Source organism: Aricia agestis, chromosome 12, assembly GCF_905147365.1.
Source record: "Aricia agestis chromosome 12, ilAriAges1.1, whole genome shotgun sequence".
Taxonomy (NCBI): Eukaryota; Metazoa; Arthropoda; class Insecta; order Lepidoptera; family Lycaenidae; genus Aricia; species Aricia agestis.
In genome coordinates this window covers 4,430,063-4,455,414 of record NC_056417.1, presented here as the reverse complement: position 1 = coordinate 4,455,414, position 25,352 = coordinate 4,430,063, and the positions used below count along the sequence as shown (strand labels likewise).

The 25,352-nt window shown below is 36.8% G+C and overlaps 1 protein-coding gene across 2 annotated transcripts in view; it reads left to right on the top strand.

Moving 5' to 3' along the window:
- Positions 1 to 21,132, top strand: part of LOC121732380 — a 32,556-nt gene extending 11,424 nt beyond the window's left edge. Inside the window, exons 1-2 of one of the 2 annotated variants that reach the window (XM_042122246.1) lie at positions 9,957 to 9,964; positions 20,052 to 21,132. In XM_042122246.1, coding sequence (XP_041978180.1) covers positions 20,062 to 20,898 — 837 coding nt within the window. In that variant the 5' untranslated portion in view covers positions 9,957 to 9,964; positions 20,052 to 20,061 and the 3' untranslated portion in view covers positions 20,899 to 21,132. Of the gene's footprint in view, positions 1 to 9,956; positions 9,965 to 20,051 lie in introns of those variants that run through there. The other variant, XM_042122245.1, reaches the window with a different exon arrangement.
- The last annotated feature ends 4,220 nt before the right edge of the window (positions 21,133 to 25,352 follow it).

Genomic DNA, 25,352 nt, shown 5'->3' with positions numbered 1-25,352 from the left:
TCTATGAAAAACAAAAATAGGGAGAGAAAGAGAGACGACATTAGGGTCAATTCAGACAGCAACGCGACGAGGCGAGGCGAGACGCGGCGCGACATAAAAGAGTTCGAACCTTTTTGTATGGAGCGTGGCATACCTAAAGTTATTTTCGTGTACACCTATGAAACATACGCCAAGCGACAGAGAAAATAATTACAAACAACAAATATTCTTTGACAAAATATCGTAAATAATATATTTTTGGTAATATTTCAGATTGTATAACTAAAATGTTATTTATTTTACATTTTCAAACTGAAATAACTCAGAAAGTATATCATTTACTACATTTTGTCTAAGTGTATTTATTGTTTGTAAATATCTTCTCTATCGATTGGCGTATGTTTCATAGGTATACACTTAAATACGACATTTTATATTATGTATTTGCAAGTTTAGGTATGCCAATAAGGTTTGTTGTTCTTTGTATGGTTTTGACAGATTTCAATTGTGTGAGACGTCTTGCGAATCTGTCAAATCCATATAAATTTAGAAATGCATCTACGCGCCGCCTTGCGGTCTGATTCAACCCTAATACAGGAATTTAATAGACGCCTTATTTACATGTAAAATATTACAAGCGGTCTTTCTATGCTCTCATATTATGTATGTATTGGCATGTATGTTGCATGTACTATATAATGGTTTATTGGAAATTATCATAATATCTGAGAAAAAAAGCGATTTGATTTCTCGTGAACTTGTCAGACCAGTCCTTGATCGAAGTTTACTGGAATGATTACAGGATATAATAATTGTCTGTTGTATTGGAGAAGTTTGGTGAGTAGGAATCTCAGAAAAATTCTCATCTCTCTAGGGATCTCAGAAAGGATTGCCAGTGAAAAAAAATATTAAAAAAAAATTAAGTTTGTATTTTATTATAGTAAATTTTTAGATTGTATTTCTAGTGATAAATTGTTTGGTTTAGGGTTGACTATGTTATTCGATGTTCATTATTAAAAGCATTTGCAATTTCTTGCAGATTATCTATTTAAAAAACCTTAACAAAATATTTAAATTAATAACAATTTTCAAATAATTTAGTATGCGTAAAAGTCAAAGGATTTGCACGATACCTATGAAATCAAGTTTAAATATAATTAAAAATACGTTTATGATTACCATTTCCTTAGAATATACCTCCAGTATGATATTATAGAATTAAAAACAACATCATATTAATAATGCTGTTGACGTGGGAGAGCCATGCTTCGAATGGGCCGGCTCGACCGGCCCATTCGAAGCATACCACGTCCTCACAGAAAACCGGCGTGAAACAGCGCTTCCGCTGTGTTTCGCCGAGTAAGTGAGTTTACCGGAGGCCCAATCCCCTACCCTTTTCCTTTCCCTACCCTCCCCTATTTCCTTCCGTACCCTCCCCTATTCCCTTCCCTACCCTCCCCTATTCCCTCTTAAAAGGCCGGCAACGCACCTGCAGCTCTTCTGATGCTGCGAGTGTCCATGGGCGACAGAAGTTGCTTTCCATCAGGTGACCGTTTGCTCGTTTGCCCCCTTATTTCATAAAAAAAATGCGATTTGATTTATTTATATTATTAATATTTAATACTACTTCTCTAACTAGGTTGTATCAATTTCCTGCAACACTCTGTAATAAGCTGCTGTATAAACTACCCATTAATGCAGATATGTCAATTAAAATTTAATGTTATTTTACCTTCCATAAACATTATATTATGCCGACAGCACAAGGCTTATATTCACACAAATTAAAAATATTATCTATAAATAATAAATAATTTGCGTTTGTTCGTAGATTTTATAAACACAAAATGAATTTGAAATTTTGTAAGTCTTGCTAAGACACGAAAATGGCTAAACCAATTCGAATAATTTTTGTCTTAAAATATTTGTGGGTCCAGGAAGTATATCGGAACCAAATTTCATCCAAATCGGTTTCGTACTTTAAGCTTAAACAGACAATTAAAGTTCGTACCCTTTTTTAATAAAAAAAACTTAAGAGGTGTCAAGGGACACCCGAATGGAACGAAGTTATTTCTTATGTTCAAAAAACATTTATACATTAATATACACTAAAAAAATATTAAAAAAACGCCATCTACTGACGCCCAGGAATACTAACAACGCGTCGCTGTTTATTCTCAAAAAACGCCATCTAGTTGACGCACAGGAATACCATCAACGCCCTCTGCCCCAACCATGCAGATACTAATAAAAAAGTGTCGTTACAACTTTTTCAGTTTAGCCCAAGGCGCAACGCGCGATAAGGAACTACGTCCCAAAAACAATTTTTACCCTATATGGAGTAAGAACACTAATAGAACCTGTATTAATATAATTTTACCTACAAGACCAATACAAATCGTCGTAATTATGACATTTGCCGTCGTAATAACCGCATTACCGCACTTATTACTACAAATATAATCTTTGCCATTACTGCAAACATCCTCTAGTTACTTTGTTCTATCTATTTTTACTACTCACCAGTGGCACAATATAATTATCATACGGTAGAACAACTCAGCAGTCTTCTTGAGAACGAATTTGCTTAACAGAGAGACAATAAGTTGCATGCACGAGACGTGATACTGAATTGTTAATCTATATATATAAAACTCAAAGGTGACTGACTGACATGGTGATCTATCAACGCACAGCCCAAACCACTGGACCGATCGGGCTGAAATTTGGCATGCAGTTAGATGATATGACGTAGGCATCCGCTAAGAAAGGATTTTGATCAATTCCACCTCCAAGGGGTTAAAATACGGGATGAAAGTTTGTATATAATAATACTTCTTAACGCGAGCGAAGCCGCGGGCAAAAGCTCGTAGAGAATATGATTGATTTTCAAGCCATTGCATCGCTTTTATCGCGGTCTTTGAGCGCGGCGATCGAACCAAGAAATTATGTAACAAAAATCAGCACGGTGTTTGTGTGCATTATCATAAATCTTGTACAAATTATGTTCAATATAATTTGCACAAGATTTATGATATCCAATATTATAAAATATACGATGTTATTAACTCTAGATTCAAATACCAACACAGAATAGATAATAGTACAAGTACAGAAGTCTCACTGCTTTAATGTTCACAAATGCCGCCGATTTATGTGCCTACATAAGTATTATTAACAACGGACCGCACGCGAGCAGCCGACATTGAGCTCTCTGGCGCCGCGCGAAGGTCGACTTTATTTCACACCTTGTGTGTGTTGTTGACTATATTCCGAAAATAGGGTTGTCAAAATCAAATAAGTATAAATACCACGCAAGGTATACATACGGAAACTGTTAGGTAAATGAATTAAATTAAATACAATAAATTAAATACCGAACATATAAATCAGTTCACACAGACACGACACCTGATTTTCTTTTGATGTAGGTAATTAGGTATGGATTATATTATTATGTATAATGTAAATATTTGCAGCTACCACCACCTATTTTAAATAAGCATATTTATTATAATTAAGTATAAAACATTTGTGTGTATATTTAATAATATTATTATTGTCATAGATTTAGGTACCATGACGGTAGATATTATATAAATTTGCCTTTTTTTCATTGTCCCAACAATCGGCTGCAATGCAGTATTTTTTTTTGATAGGTTTTGCCAATTAAAATATGACACTGCGTAAGAGGCGCGCGCGTGCGCCACGAGTCAGTTCACGGCAACCATTGAATCGCCCCGATCGCGACGTCGCCGTCGGGGAGTCTCGTATGTACTTGTAGCTCGGCGGCGGAACGGCGGAGTGACACCCCCCTGATGCCAATTCAAATAGTTATATAAAATTCTCGTGTCACGGTGTGCGTGATTCTGAAACGGTTCGACCGATTTTCGTGAATCTTAGCGAGCATATCGGCTAGGGTTGAGAATCGGACACCATCTATTTTTTATGTTGATAAGTGCATTTGTTGAATAAACGATAGTAAATTATTACACCTCGAGACTGACGGCGACCATTGTTTTTGCGACGGGATAGCGATGGACGTTGCCATAGTGGCATACTTATTTAGTCACTTCAATAAAATAATACGGGCGAAATACTTTTTATGGCAAAGAAACGTTTGCCGGGACAGCTAGTAATTTTATACAATTGTAAAGAAATTACCTACGTTTTCTAATTCTCAACGTCATTTTAATAACTTTTCCAATAAGAATTAATACAGATATTCGTTTTTTCATTCCACTATAATATATCTCATCATTACCATAATATGACATAATCTAGTTAAGATAACCGCTAACTAGTTATAAACGATGATTACATTTAGCCGCAAAAGAGTTCATTGCCAAATTGCAGATGGCGGTCGAAGTCGTTGATCCCGTAATTACAACGTTATGGGGTGTCCTCACTGATATATTGGTCAAGATTATGGTCATCGAATTGCCTCTAAATATCTTAAACGGCTTACAAGCTTATAATTGGAAAGAGTAATTTGCAATATTTCGTTCTACATTACGCCCGCAACTTTGATGCGCCAAAATTAGTTAATCGTGCGGAAAATATACATTGCTCTGGGACAAAAACTTGAGAGGTGTCAAGGGACACCCGAATGGCACAAAGTTATTTCTTACGTTTAAAAAACCTGTATACATATACACTCAAAAAAATATTTAAAAAACGCCATCTAGTTGACGCACAGGAATACTATCAACGCCCTCTTCCCCTACAATGCAGGTACTAATAAAAAAGTGTCGAGGTCAAATATCGTTCTGTCCAGCCTTCTTTACGCCGAACGCGCGATAAGGAACTTCGTTACAAAAGTATCATAATATTAAGTTATTAGTATCCTTACATAAGTATGAATGATGTTATAAATCCATACTTTCATACTACTATAATACTTCTTAATAAGTATTATAAATTCGAAAGTGTGTCTGTCTGTCTGTTACCTATTCACACTCAAACCGCTGAACCGATTTTGCTGAAATTTGGCATGGAGATACTTTGAGTCCCGGGAAAGGACATAGGATACTTTTTGTCCAGGAAAAATGTGCAGTTCCCGCGTTAACTTTACATTGACAATTAACATTAACAAGTTTTGGCGCAACGGAGTTTCAGGTGTCTAGTTGAAAATATTCTGTTGCTTCACTTAACGATATTTTGATCACCACTTTTTTTTAATTTCCGGCATTACTAACACAAAAACATTATATTAAACACAATTTAATTTTAAGTGTTCTAAATTCAAAAACATGAATTTATTCGAAGCAGTCAGCGAAAAAAGTTACTGCATAGCTATTTCACCACCACCTCTATACCAACGATCTAAGAACTATAATACATAATCAAAATAACTTTACTCATAGCTCTAAAACAGCGATACTCAACCTTTTTCTAATACGGGCCACAAACACGTTTTAATCTTGGTGTCGCGGGCCGCAACCAACATATTAAAAAAAGGTAACAAAGCGATTTACAAGTGAAAAAAACAAGTTTTATAGGAGAGTTAACGATACGACATATTCCAAAACAACGACATAACGACGACAAATATTGTGCTGTTTTGTTAGGCACGACAAAATCTTTTTCTTAATCATTTTGAAAAAAGTTATGTCGACACTCTATCAGATATGTTCCGTTTTTTATTAAAATAACTTTTGAAAAAGTTTTGAAATTCGTAAAATGTTCGTGAAATGTTTTGAAGTTCGAAAACGTCCTATCTGCTATCCTAATCCAATCTCTCTCCGTAGGGCTGCTAGAAGAGATTTCTATTAGAAATAAGCAGATCCTTTGTGTCGTCTTACTGCGTTTAATATTATTTGTAAATATTTCTTGTGCACAATAAATGACTAAATAAATAAAATAATACTAAACACCTGTGCTAAACACTAAATAACTCTAACTTCGCGCGGGCTTCTGAGAACATTCTGGCGCGGTGCAGCGCGCGGCTGACCGTATGCTGCCTGCGGGCCGCAGGTTGTGTATATCTGCTCTATAATGATCCCATCTACATAATTAGATGTAATTTTTATGCACGTTACAGAACGCCTTTTTAATCCGAAGTGTTTTTACGATGCTATTAGTAACAAGCTACAATCTTCTTCGGTTATTGTAATTGAATATACTTTAAAGTATATTGCACTAGTTATTTCTTGCGTCATGATAATTACAGTTGAAATCTTAGTTTAATAGTTTCTGTAATAGATCCAAATAAGTTTCTTTTTGCGTGCAACTTCGGAAGCTCGATTTAGGCTTGTGTGCTACAGTTTACAACCTTACTGGTGGCATGAAAAAAGATTTGGGCTCTGCTCTAACCTGCTCAGCACTTTTTAGAATAATTCGGCAACATGAAAGAATATTCTGTTTGTATGTTTGTTACTTTTCCATGCTTAAACTACTTGGAGATACTATGATAAATAAGATATAGGATAGATTATAGGGCGAGTTTCTTACGCCGGTTCTTCTCGCCGGGTTAGTTCCCGAACCGGTGGTAGGCATCATGTAGACTTTCAGAGAACATTAATTTTGCAAAAAATTATTCTGAATAAAAAAATTGAGTTTGAGTTTGTTTTAATCACTGCAAAACGCACAGTTCCTAAATGATAAGAATTTCTGCTTGAACTTGGCTTGAACCAAATTCTTTACTAGTTGTAAAATATTTGCTCTTTTCATTAAACTATCAGAAGGGTAGTTAGTAGTTAGCTAGTAGTGTAACTGTGCACTCAGAGATGAATAATAATTGTAGAGACCACAAATAAGTGCATGCTTGCATTTTTAACCTGTGTGTTACGTGTTAACTACTACTTGTGTAACAGTCTGTCCCTAACCTCCGTATTAGGATTTAGGAACTTGTACGAATTGTAATTTGTAAGGCGGGCCTGTTTCTTTTAAAGTGACACTAGCTGTTTGACCGAGCTTAGCTCGGTATCCGATGAAAAATACATTTTCTAGAAATGATTCCTAGCTAGATCGATTTATCGCCCCCGAAACCCCCTATATACTAAATATATTATCTGTCAAACTCTTCATTAAATTGAAGTTTAATCATCATTAAATGTCTCTGAATGTGGCAGTAAAATTTACTAAATGAATCCCTTTAAAGTAAAGACTTTTAAGGCAAGTAAAACTAACATTTAAGGACAACAAGCTTGCTGAAGTGAGAACCCATGTTGTAGGCTTGATTGCCCATTAACAGGTACTTCTGAAAGGTCACCCTGTGCTGATAAAGTTGAAAGGTTTTTTATGCATCGAATATACAGTCATTCACTATCATGTTCATTATATAAATTGACTGATCGAGAGATACAAGAATATAGAGATAAGTAGACTATGGCTTAATCAAAATAATGAGGCACATCATCTTATACAACTTTTGACATTTTATTAAAGTTTGTGCCTAGATTCGCCTTTTGTATATAATAATATTATGATGACATTAAAGATTACGATTTACGATTCATCCCTTAAGACAACCCGATCTTGGGCACCCATTATCCATCCGCCGCCATCTTCAAACTGTCGCGGTCGGTCTGTCGATCCGGGGCGTCCTACGTTTGCCTAATCGTGGTTTACATCCTGACATTTGTCAGCTCCATCAAATCTACAATGTTCCGTTCTTGTCTGTTCAAATTATGAAACAATAAATTGTCTTGATCAAATCACGTGACATCAAAAGAGCGCGTGATGATGATGAGTTCTGTCACGTCCCCAGTCTCGATTCTGTCACGTACGGACCTAGATGAGTCTAGCGTATCGCGTGACTACCGTAATAAGATTATAACATTCCTGTTACAAATTGACGCGATTGCCAACCCTAAGGCTGCCTTCACATTAAGCCCGGGCGCGCACTAGCGGCCAGACCGCCGCGGCCAACGAGATACGGGCATTTGTATGAAACCGCCATAGACCACGCGCACCTGGCCGCAACGCGACCAGCGGCCACACCATACTTTCGATGGCCGTCGCGACCTGGCCGCCGCGCCGCGGTCTGGCCGCTAGTGCGCGCCCGGGCTAAGTCGCGAGTAGCGCGGCAGCCGCGCGGCTCGTTAGTATGGACTATGGAGCAGCGCGGCTGCCGCACAGGCAGTCAGAAATAGGGCTACCAACCGCGGGTATTTTTATTTTAACTTACTTTAACGCTTTAACTACTGAACCGATTAAGATTTTTGCTATGTAATATTTTTAAGGGTATTTTTATATAAATTAATCTTTTCATGCTCCAGTCACTGAACCGAATAAAATAAACTTTACTATGCAATATTTTTTTTAAATACCGGCTCCTGCTTAATTTCATATTTATATTTTGCAAATAGTATAATAAATATACTTAGGGCTTGTTTCACCACTTCCTGATAAGTGCCGAATAGGCTATCCACCACTTAAATTGACAGATAGAGTATGGAGAATCGTCAAATAAGTTGTGGATAGCCTATCCGGCACTTTAACGGGAAGTGGTGAAACAGGCCCTTATAGTTCAATCCACGAGACCAGCGGAGAACAAGACAAATAGGTACCTAGACGAACAAATTCAGAATATTAAAAGTACCATAATGTCTTATACCGTACCTGTTTATTAGACTCTTAGTTTGCAGCTATTAGAGTTTTGTATTAACCAACGAGAATATTATATTATAAACCCAAGGATTCGCAAGTAAGTTGGTGGCTATTTTTAACCGACTTCCAAAAAGGAGGAGGTTATATGTTCGGCTGTGGATATTTTTTCCAAGCTGGCCTTGGACTAGAATCTATTGTTTAGCGGTAATGTTTCGTACTATGCATATTTTTATTGTAAGCGGAAATTAATCTTTTTGTTGCCGCAAGGTTATGTCTACAACTACTGTGGACCAAGAGCCTGCGACGGCCAGCGGGGCTAAAATTATCACATTTAGCAATTCCTCTTTTTTTTTTAATGAAATAAGGGGGACAAACGAGCAAACGGGTCACCTGATCGAAAGCAACTTCCGTCGCCCATGGACACTGGCAGCATCAGAAGAGCTGCAGGTGCGTTGCCGGCTTTTAAGAGGGAATAGGGTAATAGGGAAGAGTAGGGAAGGGAAGGGAATAGGGGAGGGTAGGGAAGGGATTAGGGTAAGGGATTGGGCCTCCGGTAAACTCACTAACTCGGCGAAACGCAGCGTAAGCGCTGTTTCACGCCAGTTTTCTGTGAGAACGTTTTTTTTTTTTTTATGAAATAAGGGGGCAAACGAGCAAACGGGTCACCTGATGGAAAGCAACTTCCGTCGCCCATGGACACTCGCAGCATCAGAAGAGCTGCAGGTGCGTTGCCGGCCTTTTAAGGGGTAATAAGGGAGGGTACGGAAGGGAATAGGGGAGGGTACGGAAGGAAATAGGGGAGGGTAGGGAAAGGAAAAGGGTAGGGGATTGGGCCTCCGGTAAACTCACTCACTCGGCGAAACACAGCGGAAGCGCTGTTTCACGTCGGTTTTCTGTGAGGACGTGGTATTTCTCCGGTCGAGCCGGCCCATTCGTGCCGAAGCATGGCTCTCCCACGTACAAATTCAGCAATCCTCTCAATCAATTCAGCAAATGAATTGTCAAAACTGTCAAACTGACAAAATTAGTACGAATTACTACGGTGCGACAAGGCTTTAAATGAACGTGGGGGATGGTGCTGCTGCCTGCTCATAAAGGAGAACTGTCAAAAATGAAGTTTTTGTATGATGGCAGCGTTAATTTCTTTTTTTTTCGCCACGTTCATTTAAAGCCTTGAATTTTTAGATTAAATTGTAGACATGAATTGCAAGCAGACTTGCATTTTGCGATTTAAAAAAAAACATATTGTGATTCATAATTATGATTTTCCAAAGCGACCATTTTAGCCCAGCAGACCTTCCTCAGTTTCGTAAAGCTGAAAGTTCACTTGTGACCTTTACAGAGGTAAGAACGACCAGCAACTATGGTGTTAAGGTCGCGGTTACTTTAGGAGGTTTCTAGTTCTGAAGGTCTACCTGAACTTCGAGAAAAAGTAAAGCTCAATTTCATGGAGCCTTATATTCTTCGCGGTAAGTGGAGGAATCTCGTCTTCTTGTGCCGAACATTTTTGACAGTAGCTTCCCACTGCCAGCTGCTTATGCGTGAAGAGGTGTCAGACAGACGGACAGACACGCTTTCGCATTTATAATATTTGTATGGATTCAAGTTCACAAAGAAGTAGGTACTCGCCCGGGTGCGCACTAGCGGCCAAGTCGCGGCGGCCAGGCCGCTGCGGCCATCAAGATATTATATACCTTAGTATGAAACCGCCATAGACGACGCGCACCTGGCCGCAACGCGACCAGCGGCCACACCATACTTTCGATGGCCGCCGCGACCTGGCCGCTAGTGCGCGCCCGGGCTAAATGTGTGTGTGTGTGATAGCAACACACCACGAATACTCGAACTTAGTAAGTTAAGTATCTCCGCTTGACCATACAACAACAACCAATTTTTCGGCATCACACAAATTAATAGAAATCTAATTCATACACGTTATAAATGACTTTTAAATACAGCCTTTCAAAGGGCGTGGTTAGTGAAAAAACCGTGGTTAATAAGCTAGTTAAGCACGCAGTTAAAAATAACGTTACTTAATTTGAGTAACTGTTAGGTGTGGCGTCGCGTAAATTGTAAACCTATAATCTTGTTGCTCAATACTTTAATACGTCAATAAGTGCCGCCGATTTTAAAGCTACCAGAGATCGCCCAATGGTCGAAATTCGACCTTAGTTTCAAACACATTAGAACTACTACGTTTAATTAGTAAAAAAAATAATGACCTTATCATAATATTTTTTTTCAACTCTCGCCTCTGGGACTCGGCTGATCTCAGACTGGCCGTGTAAGCATTGTCTAATTAGTATCTAAGATTCAATAAAAAAACTATAATCACTTTTCAATTTGTCAACTTGTTGTCAACAGACTCCAACCATAAATAAAAGAGTATAATTCGTATGTATAGGCTTGTCACTCAAAAATCTGTCATCATATTGAGTGTTCGTATTGTAGTGTGTGTAATGTTTTATTTGTTTAAAAAAATGTGTGATAAAAGCATAATTTCAAAATAATATTAGCTCGATGCGCTCCTTCAGCATATAAACTATAACTGTCCAAAATTTCATTCATCTACGTTTCCGCATTTTTCGTCAAAAGGGATACAAAGTTTTTCGTATGCGTATTAAGCAGATATTTGTAGTTTTCAATAAGAAAACATCTATTCTTTGCTTATCCAAGTTGTGACCGCTGCTGACGACCTCTGTGGCTCAATTGGTTGAGTGTGTGGCTGCTCAAGCCGGGGATCGCGGGTTCGAATCCCGCCGACGGAACAAAAAGTTTTCAATGTTCCCGGGTCTGGATGTGTATTAAATATTATGTGTATGATGTAATAAAAATCTTAAATATATGTATAATATAAAAGTATTAAATAAATTTCCGTTGTCTGGTACCTGTAATACAAGTCCTTCAGGTACTTAGGACGGGACCAGACTGATACCATATTCATAGATATTATTATTATTATTGTTTCGCCTACGGCCTATTTAATGCTTACAAAAAAATGTGCAATAGCATTTAGCTAATGTCATGAAGTAGACTAACAACGGTAATGCCCGGGCCGCACCTGCGTAGTGCTTCGTGAGCTTAACGAGACCATTGGACGATTTGCGTGTATCGTCTAATGTTATCATTGGACTGATAACATTCATAGCACGAAACTTCGTACGATAGACGCATGTACGGCCGCGGCATAAAAAGTAGACAAACTCCTGTCACGGAACCTCAGAATCCGTGCTTCATTGACAGTATACATAATATTATGACTTAGGGCCTGTTTCACCACTTCCTGATAAATTGCCGGGTAGGCTATCCACAACTTATTTGACAGATTCTCCATACTCTGGGCCTGTTTCACCACTTCCTAATAAGTGCCGGACAGGCTATCTACAACTTACCTTGACAGACAGAATATGTTACATGGAGCATCTGTCAAATAAATTGTGGATAGCCTATACGGCACTTTATCAGGACGTGGTGAAACATGCCCTCTATCTGTTAAGTGGTGGATAGTCTATCCGGCACTTATCAGGAAGTGGTGAAACAGGCCCTGAGCGTCGCTTATAGCTTCACATTTATGTTTTAGCGATGGGAATTTAAAGCTTTGGGTTAACTTGAACTATAATAATTATTAATGACAAGACTTTTGTTATTGCATCTACGTAATAAAGACAAACTTTTTTTCATGACCATTTGTCATACTAGATAATTATATTATTATATATTTTAAAATATATATTTTTATATTAATTTCTGCATGGGTTGATCACATTGTAACCATTTAACGAGGTGACAGAGCCTGTTCTTACGTTGGAAAATATGGGTTATCATATACTGTGAAAAAAATAAGCAGTTCTCACTGAGTAAGATATAAATTAGTAGGCTGTTTTTAAGCTGTAATAATTGAGTAATGAAATATCTCGTGCAAGCTCATAAATATTCAGAAACCATTTATCGTGTTTTCTGTATACTTTACACTCATAAATCATTTCAATTAATTTCCTTTTTTTAACGAATAAGCTTTTATAGAGTTCAACAAGAAGCATTACACGTTTTACAATGGAGTGGGTTTAGTATATTATGTTGAGCAAGAGTTAGTAATTTGTTATTTATAACAATATTATGTCATGTATTGTTAAATCTGACAGATTACTTTCGTTCGTATCGTGTTCATTTTTCTAATTCACTCCAAGTGAACGTTAACTGAAATTTAAATCAAATATTATATTCGAAAAGACACGAAGCATTCATGCAACAAATAAACAATCAGTCCACTGATTCTGATGATATCAAAAAAATAAGATTTTTAATAATATTATGTTCCAATAATAATCGATCTAATTTTATTTCAATAACTAACACGACATAATATGCAACGCATGCCCTTGACGAACAGAAAAAGGCACAGTGTGGACATAGCTATTGAATGTTGATTGTGGAATATTTATTTAACAAACTACGGAACCCTGCTCTTGATAATGAAATCGCGCTTTAGCCCATTTCGCACTACTATATGTCAGACTAATGGTTTATTACACTTGTGTTATCGATGTAAATGAAGCCCAAGATATCTGCAATGCCTACAAAAATTCTAGACTTATTAAAAAGACATACAGGACATTTCAAAAGTAGTATAGTAAGCCAAAAGGGGGTGAAATAGGCGGTCATTATGAACAATTACTTTTGTTCAACAATTTTTTTTGCGAATTTCCAAAACTTGTAGAACAAAAGTTTTTGCTTATTACACCACTTTTGAAACAGCCTGTATAGCCCATAAAGTTAATATATCTTTTTTTTTTTTAAATAAGGGGGCAAACGAGCAAACGGGTCGGAAAGCAACTTCCGTCGCCCATGAACACTCGCAGCATCAGAAGAGCAGGTGCATTGCCGGCCTTTTAAGAGGGAATAGGGTAATAGGGGAGGATAGGGATGGGAAGGGAATTGGGGAGGGTAGGGAAGGGAATAGGGTAGGGGATTGGGCCTTCGGTAAACTCACTCACTCGGCGAAACACAGCGCTAGCGCTGTTTCACGCCGGTTTTCTGTGAGAACGTGGTATTTCTCCGGTCGAGCCGACCCATTCGTGCCGAAGCATGGCTCTCCCACGTATAATCTAATAATCACGTATAATCAAATAAATCTAGTGGAAGCTAGGTATATTAACTTTATGGTATAGCCACATACTTTGTTAGGGCACCAGCTCGATTTTTACATTGTTGAATGTTTCATTTATGGCATCATAAAGTTATAGCTTTATGTTAAAATAAGGTGGTCGATATAAAAGGGAAAGATATTGACTTATTTATTACTGCAGTAAGGACGAGGCCTGCCTTTTTGTCCAGGAAGAAGGCTCAATGTAATGGCTAGGGGTACATTATTACGCCCTGTTATAGATATTAGTATTTTAAGACCAGCGGGGCTAAAATGGTCGCTTTGAAGAATCATGATATAAATCATAATATGATTCATTTTTCTAAAATCGCAAAATGCAACTCTGCTTGCAATTCATTTCTATATTTTTGTACTGATTTGACATTTGTCAGTTTGACAGTTTTGACAATTCATTTGCTGAATTTATTGAGAGGAATTGCTAAATGTGACCATTTTAGCCCCGCTGAGAAAGGACATGGCCACATGGGTAGTTTTTTGTACTGTTTCACTGCTAGGCTTTCTCAAGGTCTACCATTTTACTGGCTCTGTTTGGTATACAATATGCATGCTGCTCGTCGCACCATCTCTTCTTAGGCTATCCACGGCGACGTCATCTGTCTTCGCGAATTTACGCACTCTCATGCTATGTATGGCTTACGAAGTAACTATTTATTATTAGATATATTGTGGTGTGGCTAGCAGTAGAGATTTTATTAACGTGCAGATTACCACTGCGAACAATATGTATAGTAACTATAGTTCCCTGTTTGTAAATGAGTTAAGCGCTAACAGCGCTGACTTGCGCTAACATCGTATACAATACCACTAGCTGTAACTTAAAGGCAACATCTTTTTAGGGTTCCGTAGCCAAATGGCAAAAAACGGAACCCTTATAGATTCGCCATGTCTGTCTGTCTGTCTGTCTGTCCGTCCGTATGTCACAGCCACTTTTCTCTGAAACTATAAGAGCTACACTATTGAAACTTGGTAAGTAGATGTAGTCTGTGAACCGCATTAAGATTTTGATACAAAAATGGAAAAATTCTTAAAAATTTTAGGGGTCCCCACAGGTACAACTGAAACAAAAAAAATATTTTTTCATCTAACCTATGCGTGTGGGGTATATAGATAGATCCATAGGGATAGGTCTTTAAAAATCATTTTGAGGTTTCTAACATCATTTTTTTCTAACCTGAATAGTTTGCGAGTGAGACTCTTCCAAAGTGGTAAAATGTGTGTCACCCCCCCTCCCCCCCCTCTAACTTCTAAAGTAGGGGCATGATAATTCTAAAAAAATAAATGATGTACATTACTATAAAAACTACCAACGAAAATTGGTTTGAACGAGATCTAGCAAGTAGTTTTTTTATATGTCATAAATGGTAAACCTTAATTTAACTTTCATTAAATCAACTGAAATGTAAAAATAAATGAAAAAAACCTTTTGATTTCATAGAAATAAACCTTATTGCTGCTGCGGAACCCTTCATGGGCGAGTCCAACTCGCACTTGGCCGGTTTTTTCTATTTTCCCATGATATATCAAGGGCGGGTACGGTAAACATTGTTAAGTGTAATTAATACAATTATTTACAATAATTATTATTACTTCAATTATACCGTATACTCCTCTCTGGTATGATATACCAGATTCCGCGGGTGATAAGTACACTATTAAATAATTACCGACTTGTTTGAAGTACACTTTGATAAATTTTTCATCAGTGCGCCAAGCATACGCCAACGAGAAAATGTTGTAGTACAATATGTTTTCTCGATGGTTTTTCTATTCATTTCTATTAAATAAAAAAATAAAAAATATGTTTATTTCAGGCTTTAAACCCATAAAATTATTAGTAAATGTGTTAGTAACAATCAATGACTTAACCTATGTTAGTATTGTTAGTATTTAAGAGTAGATACAATATAATGTTTATTTTAGGCCCAGTGCTACCTCCACCCAATGCCTCTAAATGGGGCAATCTGGTCGGCAAGAAATCATTTTTAGGATGCTGTTCCGAGAGGCGAGAGTTGCGAATACGTTGCAGCAGAGAAACTATTGACCCTAGCAAGACATACATTTTTTCTCGTGCAGATCTGTCGTCAAAATTACCCTACATGACAACACATTTTTATCGAGTTTTATCGAGATTTTTACATTATGAGAAGAGTAGTTTTTAACTACACTCGAGAGTGAGACATCTCGTGTGACGCATGCTAGACGCACTGGATTCCTTTTACTTGTCTGCAGCGATATACATACCTACTAATATTATAAATGTGAAAGTGTGTATGTCTTTCTGTCTACCTCTTTATGCCCAAAACCACACAACAAATTTTACTGAAATTCAGTATCGAGATACTTTGAGTCCTGGAAAAGGACAAAGGATACTTTTTATCTAAAAAATGCACGGTTTCTCCGCGATAAACGAATTTTGGCGCAAAGGAGTTGCGGGAATCATCTTTTATCCTATGAAGCCGCTTCTCCACTAGGCAACATTTAGCGCGCGACACGTGACGCTCAACATGTACGGCAACGCTGCACAACAGCGCGCGATGTTGCCAGCTGACGCGCAACATGACGCGCGGCTTGTTGTTTGTTTAAAGAGAATTGCATCAATTATCGTCAAGTGGAGACGCGCGCAACAATGTCCGTAGTGTGGTCTAACGAACAAGTGCTCAAATTAAGCGAACTGTACCAAAACTATGAACGTCTATGGGATACTGCTCACAGATACTATAAAAAAATTATAACCACTGCCACTAAAATCAACACAAGTTCCTCTGGCGACATGTTGGCGACGACTGACGTAAAGTAGATGCGTAGACAGACAACGTTGTTCATCAAAAGTCCCGCGCTGACTTTCAACATGTTGGGCAACTTGTTGTCCAGCATGTTGCGCGTGAATTGTTGCTTAGTGGAAACGAGGCTTTAAAGACGCTTTTTTTACGACGCGATGTAGATGTAAAAATCCAATATTCATGCATACCCAAGAACATTATAATGGTTGTAAAAACCTTTAAACGTTTACTATTGTATATAAATCTTTAAAATCCTCGACGTTTAATAATGAAATAGCTGCAGGGGGTAAAAATGTAGCCCTATTAATTGAGCAAATGCGAGAGTAAATTATCCAAAAGAACAGAGTAAAAACATTGGTGAAAACGTGGTAAAAACTAAAAACCGACTTTAGGCGGCCCCTAGACGAGCAATTTTATTGTCAATATTACGCTTCAATTTCATATATTGAACAGTTTATTTGACAATTAGATTGAAGGCACGTGATGTTTAATATCCACCCTAGACTCTCAATAATATTACGCAATACGTGATATTGACAATAAAATATTGTTCGTCTAGGGGCCGGCTTATATTGGTCACAGATTGACGAAATGTAAAGACATGGCAGAGTTGTCAGATTAAACTTTTTGCAATTTAACCAAAATATACAGACCTTTTAAATACTAAAGATAAATTAGGAATTACTGATAACGTAATAAGTTGTCAGTCAAAACAATTACATTCGCTGTTGGTAAGCAATCTAAAAAACTTGAAAATTTCTTCTCCTAGACCTAGAATTGACTTAATTATGGTGCTTTTATTTAAAGCAAAGTACTCCGTATAATACTACATTATGAAACCGTTATAATTACTAATTTGACATGGACTTTGTGTGAAGCCATCTTGGCTCTCCGATTAAGCTGATCTGAGCTGATCCTTGAGGGCTTATCAGAACGAACTTTAATATAAATAAACTGCGATATATCAAGGTTTTGATCGTATCAAGGACGTTCATAATATAATAAAAAATAATAAAATTACAAGTACAATTATAGCTTAGCACCTTTGTTCAGTCCAATTAAATTCTCGCAGTGTATTCATCTGTCAATTTCACACTCCCGCCAATTTTGTTTTTTTTTCTGATATCGTTCTGAACACAGAGATATTAATGTCTAGTCATTTTTCACACGTGTATGACCATTTACTACAGTAAAATGCCGTGTTTTATTACAAAAATGGCACTTACTAAAAAAAATCAAGCGATAGTAAAAAGCATGTTCTTTTAGTACAGAAACGTTTTTTTTTACTGTATTTTAATGTTCTCTATCTAAAGTTTATGATACCATCTAGAACAAGTATTATAATAATTTAAGATAACTGCACTATAAGTTGTTATTATTCTGCAATTCTTATGCTAAAAACCCTTTATGATAGCTAATGTGACAATTTTAACAGTAATGTAGTGAGAAATAAGTGGTAATTTAATCATAAATATTCAATGTTGTAGTCAATATAAGAACATTATCGGCAAATTGTAAATCATCCGCATTATCATGTTCCATTGCTATAAAACGATTGGAAAACATTGAGCTTTGTTTTTTACCGACTTCCAAAAAGGAGGAGGTTATACGTTCGGCTGTATGTATCTTTTTTTTTTTTTGTATGTTCAACGATAACTCAGCCGTTTGTGATCCGATTTTCAAAATTCTTTTTGTGTTGTATAGGGTTTAACTCGAATTTGGTACCATGTTCACAAAAGTGGTGATCTGATGATGGGATCCTGCAGGAATCGAGAGGACTCCTTAAATTTGTATGGAAACATATAGTGATTTCAATTTTTTCTGAAGCATTCGAGGTAAATGCTACCAAAAAGTAAGATTTCGCACCAAGTTATTCCCTGGATCCGAAGGTACCCAACAGAACTTTTGAATCCTTATAGATACAGGTTCGGGGATTTCGGCGTTGTTTAAACAACTGAAAGCATAAGCCAACACATCAATTTATTTTATCATTATCATCAAAATCATAATTATGCCATGGGTCATCCATCACATTATGACCCAATTATTGATGCTTTTCGTGATATTTTGCATCGAAGCAGATTTTTTTGATGATTATTTCGCTGTGTGTGGACCTATTTTCAAAATTCTTGTGTTGTTGTATATTGATTTTGTATAATAATTACGAAAGTGGTGAGCTGATGATGGGATCTATGAGCAATCGAGGGAAATCCTTGAAATTTATCAAAAGACTCATAGTAGTTAAAATGTTGTTTCTAGTAACTTAAACATATGTTACGAATAAGAGAAAGTTCATACGAAGGTGTCTCTTGGTCCAAAGGCACTGAACAGAACTCCTGAACCTTTAAAGATAAAAGTTTTTAAATTGCAGCATCGCTTAGATAACTGCAAGCATTTACCACAATTTCGCTTACGTCGTTCGTAGTGGTTATTTACGCATAAAGCCTTATCTTGTAGATAACTAAAAAGAGTGAAATTATTATTTTTAACAAAAAATTAAACCGACTTCCAAGGTAAAAACAATAATAATATGAACTAAAACGTATTTAATAACTCTTACTCAATAATAGTGCCTTTTCTAGAATTCGTCTAAATCTCAACTATTTCTGTACATACTTTGAAGTCGGTACCATTCCCAAAAGCTTCAGATATTCTGACATTGACTAAACTCACGATAAAATTAGCTGGTACCGACCTCAAATAATGAAGACTGTAGTATGTACAGAAATAGTTGAGATTTAGACGAATTCTGAAAAAGGCACTATTATAGAGTAAGAGTTATTTAATACGTTTTAGTTCATATTATTATTGTTTTTACCTTGGAAGTCAGTTTTAATTTTTTGTTAAAAATAATAATATTCTAGTCAAATGGTTTCGTAAAGAAATAAACATTTTAAGAAAATTTTGTGCAAAGCCCTTATAATTACCTATAACTTTCAAATATTAAAAAGGTATCATGATGGAAAATCTGTAGAAAACCAAAAAAAAACTACAATCGATTTTAGCACTTTAGCCTTAAACTTTAAGAGTTTTAACTATAAATGTGTAAGGATCTCTAAAAAATTATCGATTCGTCTACTTTTATGGCTGATGTGATGTGACAATGTTTAACATGAGAGACGGTTGTACAAACCGGTCATTTCGCAAAAAGTACACAACCTCAGTTCGCATGCAGCTGCTGTCGTAGGGTGCTAAAAATTTATAAGCAAATAAATTTTAATAATCAACATGCTTTTATGCCTTATATGAAACAAACTGTATTATTTAGGGTTCCGCGGTTGAAGTCTCAAAACTTTTTATAGAAATATTATAAAATTTGCCAAATATCACGTCCATATATTTTTTTGCGTATTTAAAGTTATGCCAATAGCATCCCTTCATGTAAACTGTAAAGTGGAGATTAATTATTATTTTTAATGTCCGTATCATTTAATATGATGATAAATCTTTATAAAATGTAAGTTTGCTGAAGCCATAATCAAAGTGATGTCCATTTCCGACATTTTTTATTCCAAAGCGCAAGTAGGTATTCTTAAAATATTCTGATGCTAATTTAGTTTTTCTTTCTATTTCAGATTATCCAAGATGAGTTCCAAACTTCTGGTGATCGTGATCGTCCTCGCCCTAGTCTACGATGCGCAGGCGGCTCCAAGCAGAAGATCTCGTGCTGCAGCCATAGAAGACACCAACAGAGAGAGTAAACTAGAAGAGAAGTACAAGACGACGACCACAGAAGCACCGAAGCGCAACAGCAGACGTAACAAAGCGCTCAACTTATTTGGATACTTCCCTCCTTTCCTGTCTTCCAGCCTGGACTACGCTGAAGATGACGACGACGATATCACCTTCTCAGTCAACGACGACAATTTTGATGGAGAAGATCTCTCCAGAACGATTCCGTCCAAACGCCGCCAGCAGAACAAGCACAAGAATGGGAACCAAGATGCCTACTCCAATGATAGACTGAATTCTTTGCAATATGATAACTCCCCCATCTTCTACATACGACTTCCCCCTACCCCGTATATGTTCGTTCCTGGATTAGGGTATGTGTCGCAGCCACCGAGTCTAGGACCTCCCATGCCTCCAATGATGCCAAACCCAGCGCAGGACCCCTTCATAAACTTGCCTCTTGACTTCGTCTCGAATGGAAAACCGACTGGAGTGTACCAGTGGAGCGGGGCTGGTTTCCCACCGTCCCCCCCAGTGGATCCGTACTATGGTGGAGGTCAGCCCATGATGCCTTCGCGTCCGAGCTACAACGGCTACAAGCCCAAACCCAAGCCGGCTCCGAGCAACTCCAAGATAACCAACCTCAAAGGACCCTACGTCTTCAACGGCAAACCTGGGGACAGCGTTTACGTTTTGAGGGATACCTACAACTCTATATACTCGGATGCTCTACAAAACTTCTATCCTTAAGTTCTCTTGTGTCTTATGCGTGGCTCGTATCGAGTCGGTAGGATAATAGTTACAAAATGTAACATCTTACCCAATAGCATACAAGATTTTAGGAGAGACAAATATCCATATTTGATGTTTTAGTGTACTAAAATCAATTGCATTTGGGTAAGATAATTTTGTCACAATATAAAATAAAAGTTAGGTGATGAAAACGTACTACGTAGTACATAAAATTACCTTTTTTATAGAGATAATACTCATGTTTAGGTACTATACAAGCTATTTTTACTAGAATGAAGACAGATTGTTAAGACTGGAAAGGCAAAATTAGGTTAGTTCTAGCGATTAGAACTAAAGTATAATTTGAAGCGTGTGCTGAATATTCTCAGAATATGTGAGAAGGCCCAAGCTCTCTTTTATATGCCTAGACTTGCAATTTTACAGGAGTTTATTTGAATGAGTCATTCATAATAATAATTTTTATTATAACTATAAGTAAGTCATTATCTGATACTCTTTAAAGCGGAGACGTAAGATATAGGTTCTTATAATATTATTATTAACTTAACTAATATGTACCTAGATAGGTTTTCATTAAAATTATTTATTAATCTTTATATTAATTTATTTTATTTTTAATAAGATACGTACAAACAGACGAAAATGTTTTGAATGGGACATATTTTTGGAAGTTGAATTTTGAGACTTAGTCAATGAAACTTAAAAAATATATTAGGTAAGTAAGTACTTATTTTATATTAAATTTTGGATAATGGACATGTTACAAAATTGTTTTTAATATAATATATAGCCGAAATCCGAACATTATAGAATATAGAATCTCCTCCTTTTTTGGAACTCCTTAGAATGTGCGTTAGCACATTAACACTTTTAATAACACTTAGCCGTTAGGCCTATCTGTAATCTGGAAGTTTTGTTTCTGTCTCTCTGTAGAAAATGATTAGTGACAAAACTTCCTATGTTTTCTGTAAGATATTGGCTATAACTGTAATCTGGAAGTTTTGTTTCTGTCTCTCTGTAGAAAATGATTAGTGACAAAACTTCCTATGTTTTCTGTAAGATATTGGCTATAAATTATGATTTTGAAATAGGCCTTTAACAAAATATATGAATAATATTAAGTTAGCTGAATTTGGTACTTCGTTGTGAAGATAATATTATACTTACCTCTAAAGTAATAAGTAAAAAACTAAGACGAACATATAACCTAATTTTTGGAAGTCGGTTAAAAATAGGTACACCCTACACAACCATCCTGCTACAAAAAATCTAAATATTATTATGATAATTATTGCATGTGTCGTAAAGTGCAATTGAACTTGCAATATTAAATGAAGTGATTTTAACTAATTATTTATTTTTTTATTTAGGTATCAATGTAAGCTACATGTTATTAGAAATAGCTACTTAGTGCTTCAAAAAATTATAGGCTAAGATATAAAAATGTGTTTCGTATTTACTTTAAAACATTGTGCTTTTTTACCTCTAGTGGGTTCTATATTGTAATGAAAGAACCTATTAAATAGGTAAATAATAGCCTACCTTATATTATTAAGAATAAAATATCCGTCCTTAAATAATTATTCTTTGCTTACCTTTTATCGTAGGTACCTACTTAACTAATAATTAAGTATATACTTAGGTTAACATAGGTATGGAAATACGGTCTATGTTGAGTTTAAAAGTTGTAAGTAACTTGCATTTTGGGTACCTAAGTAGGTGGTACTCAACATAATAAATAAGCAGGTACCTATAAAGAGTCATATTAGTGACTTAGGTACCTACTTATTTATTTTGTTCTTATTTTATTGTGAGAGTTAGAGGTAAGGACGTCCTTAATGAAAATAATATTTAAATGCTTAATTACTGTACCATGGCTGTTTTAAGTTGTAACTTACCGTGAATGAAACTGAAACTGAAAATATGTAATAGGTAGGTACAGTTTGTTTGATTAATAAATTATTATTTTACAGCGTATAAGGCCTTTTATTTTAACAATCTGATTAATTACGGTTGAACTACAGACTCGAATCAACTGATTCACAAGATTTAGGCACAGTGTAATAAAACTAATAAATTATTACACTGTGATTTAGGTAAGAAGAGATTACCTACGTACCTACTTATTACCTATGCGACGAGTAAGCAACAGGTGTTTGACAGCAGGGCTCGGAAACCTGGTTATGGTTAATCTTCGCGATCTTGTTCGTCAGAAACGCGGAACGCCATACATTTCCAAAAGAGCGTTTTCATTTCCGATTCCGCTCTGAACGGACCGAAATTATTCCTGGTTTTGTTCAAAGAGCAAAATGAAACTGCTCCTGCTCAAAATACCGGTTAGAACCGTTCGCGATTATGTTCGCCCCGCCCACTCACACACACTACAACCCTCACCCATTGTCCACACATTCAAAACAAAAAATTATGTCCTAAATTATATATAAAATATGGCTATTAGATGTTTTTTTTTATGAAATGATGGAAAGCAACTTCCGTCGCGCATGGACACTCGCAGCATCTGAAGAGCTGCAGGTGCGTTGCCGGCCTTTTAAGAGGGAATAGGGTAATAGGGGAGGGTAGGGATGGGAAGGGAAGGGAATAGGAGAGGATAGGGAAGGGAATTGGGCCTCCGGTAAGCTCACTCACTCGGCGAAACCCAGCGCAAGCGCTGTTTCACGCCGGTTTTCTGTGAGAACGTGGTATTTCTCCGGTCGAGCCGGCTCATTCGTGCCGAAGCATGGCTCTCCCACGTATAGGTATGTATGGTACACTAGAAAGGGATAGAATATAATATTATCACTGAGCTAGTCACTTTCCGCGAGGAATGAACCAGGTTTTCAGAAGCAATAGGTATCGCTCGCATCTCGGTTTCGCTCCGAGCGAACACTTATCCAAAAACCTGGTTAAAGTGCGTTTTACATACCTGGTAAAAAAATACCGGTTCCGAGCCCTGCAACAGATAGGTATTGCGCAGTAGGTACTACGTAGGTACTATCAGAGAAGATGATTCCTAGGCAGATGAAGGACATACTATTACCTATTTTAAGTAATTTGGTCGCGGTACGGCAAACCCAGCCGACACATAACAGCTAACGCCTAACACTGAATAATGAATAAGCCCAAGGGCGTCGCCAGCCGATGGCGCAGGGGGGGGCAAGTTGACTTTACCTGCTACAGTCTACAATTCATACTTTACTCACTCTCTATAAATGAGAAAAGTAGGTATGAATTGTAGGTAAAGTCGACAGCACATGAAACTTTTCACTTGTACTACGAGCCTTACATCTATTACCAGATTTTAATATTATAGTGGTCGTTGCTTTTGCATTATATTTGGCAACGTTTTTTAGAGTCTCTAGGGGGGGGCAGCTGCCCCTCCCTGCCCCCCCCCCCCCCCCCCCTGGCGACGCCCTTGAATAAGCCTTTGAAGTATGAACCAATTTCTTCGATGGTACCTACCTATCTGCACAGGCGTAGCTACTGCAGTTTTACTTTAATCATGTTAGTACCCTGCCAGTTTATCATTTTTGGATTTGCCAAGGATATAAAGGTCGAAGAGTGGTAAAACCTTCTAAAATCTGTGGGTAAAACGGATGATCATTCTGCCAAAGTCGTAGGTAAGTAAGTAAGTAGTAGTAACTGGCACTCAGTAATCAGTACCTACTTTCTTACCAACTCATAATCTTATAATAATATACTTACTAGGTAGTTAGGTAGGTACCTAACTTATAAAATTCTCGTGCCGCAGTATTTGTGCGCAAACTCCTCCAAAACGGCTCAACAGATTTTAATGAAATTTTGTATAGTTAAAAAAGATACCTATTTTGATAGGTAATATACATTAGGTACCGTACCTACCTATACATTCGTCAGGCCTGAAAATAGTTTTTTATTTACTTTTTTAAATTGATACTAGAAATAATTTGTATGGCAAAACAACCGTTGTTTTGCCGTGCCGTGCCGTATTATTATTATGTAGAGTAATAGGTAATATTATTATTTCAGACGATGTCGAGTAGTTCAATTGTTAGAAAGGTTAATAAATAATAATATTGTTATATATACTTACTAGCTCTGTTGGCGACGCGACCTCCACCGTACTGCACTTTTAAGAAATGTAAAAAAGAAACGAAGTTATGTTTTGTCTATGGCGAAGCGACGCCTCGGAATTCAACTGTTTTTTCGTGGTATGATATAAAAGAGATTTGTCTGAGCAGTGAGCAGTGCACTCAGTGGCAGTGTTTATAAAATATTATAACAATTAACAACAGCAGCTGATGATAATAATAATAATACTTTTAATTATTGTTCGTGCAAAATGCAAATTAACAACGTGCCTAACTTTTTTAAATAGCAACAACTGAAATTACTTATTGCTAAGACGTGAGTATTGCTCTTGAGTAATGGCAAAAATAAATTATTATTAGAACGTCATTGACCGCTGTGGATGA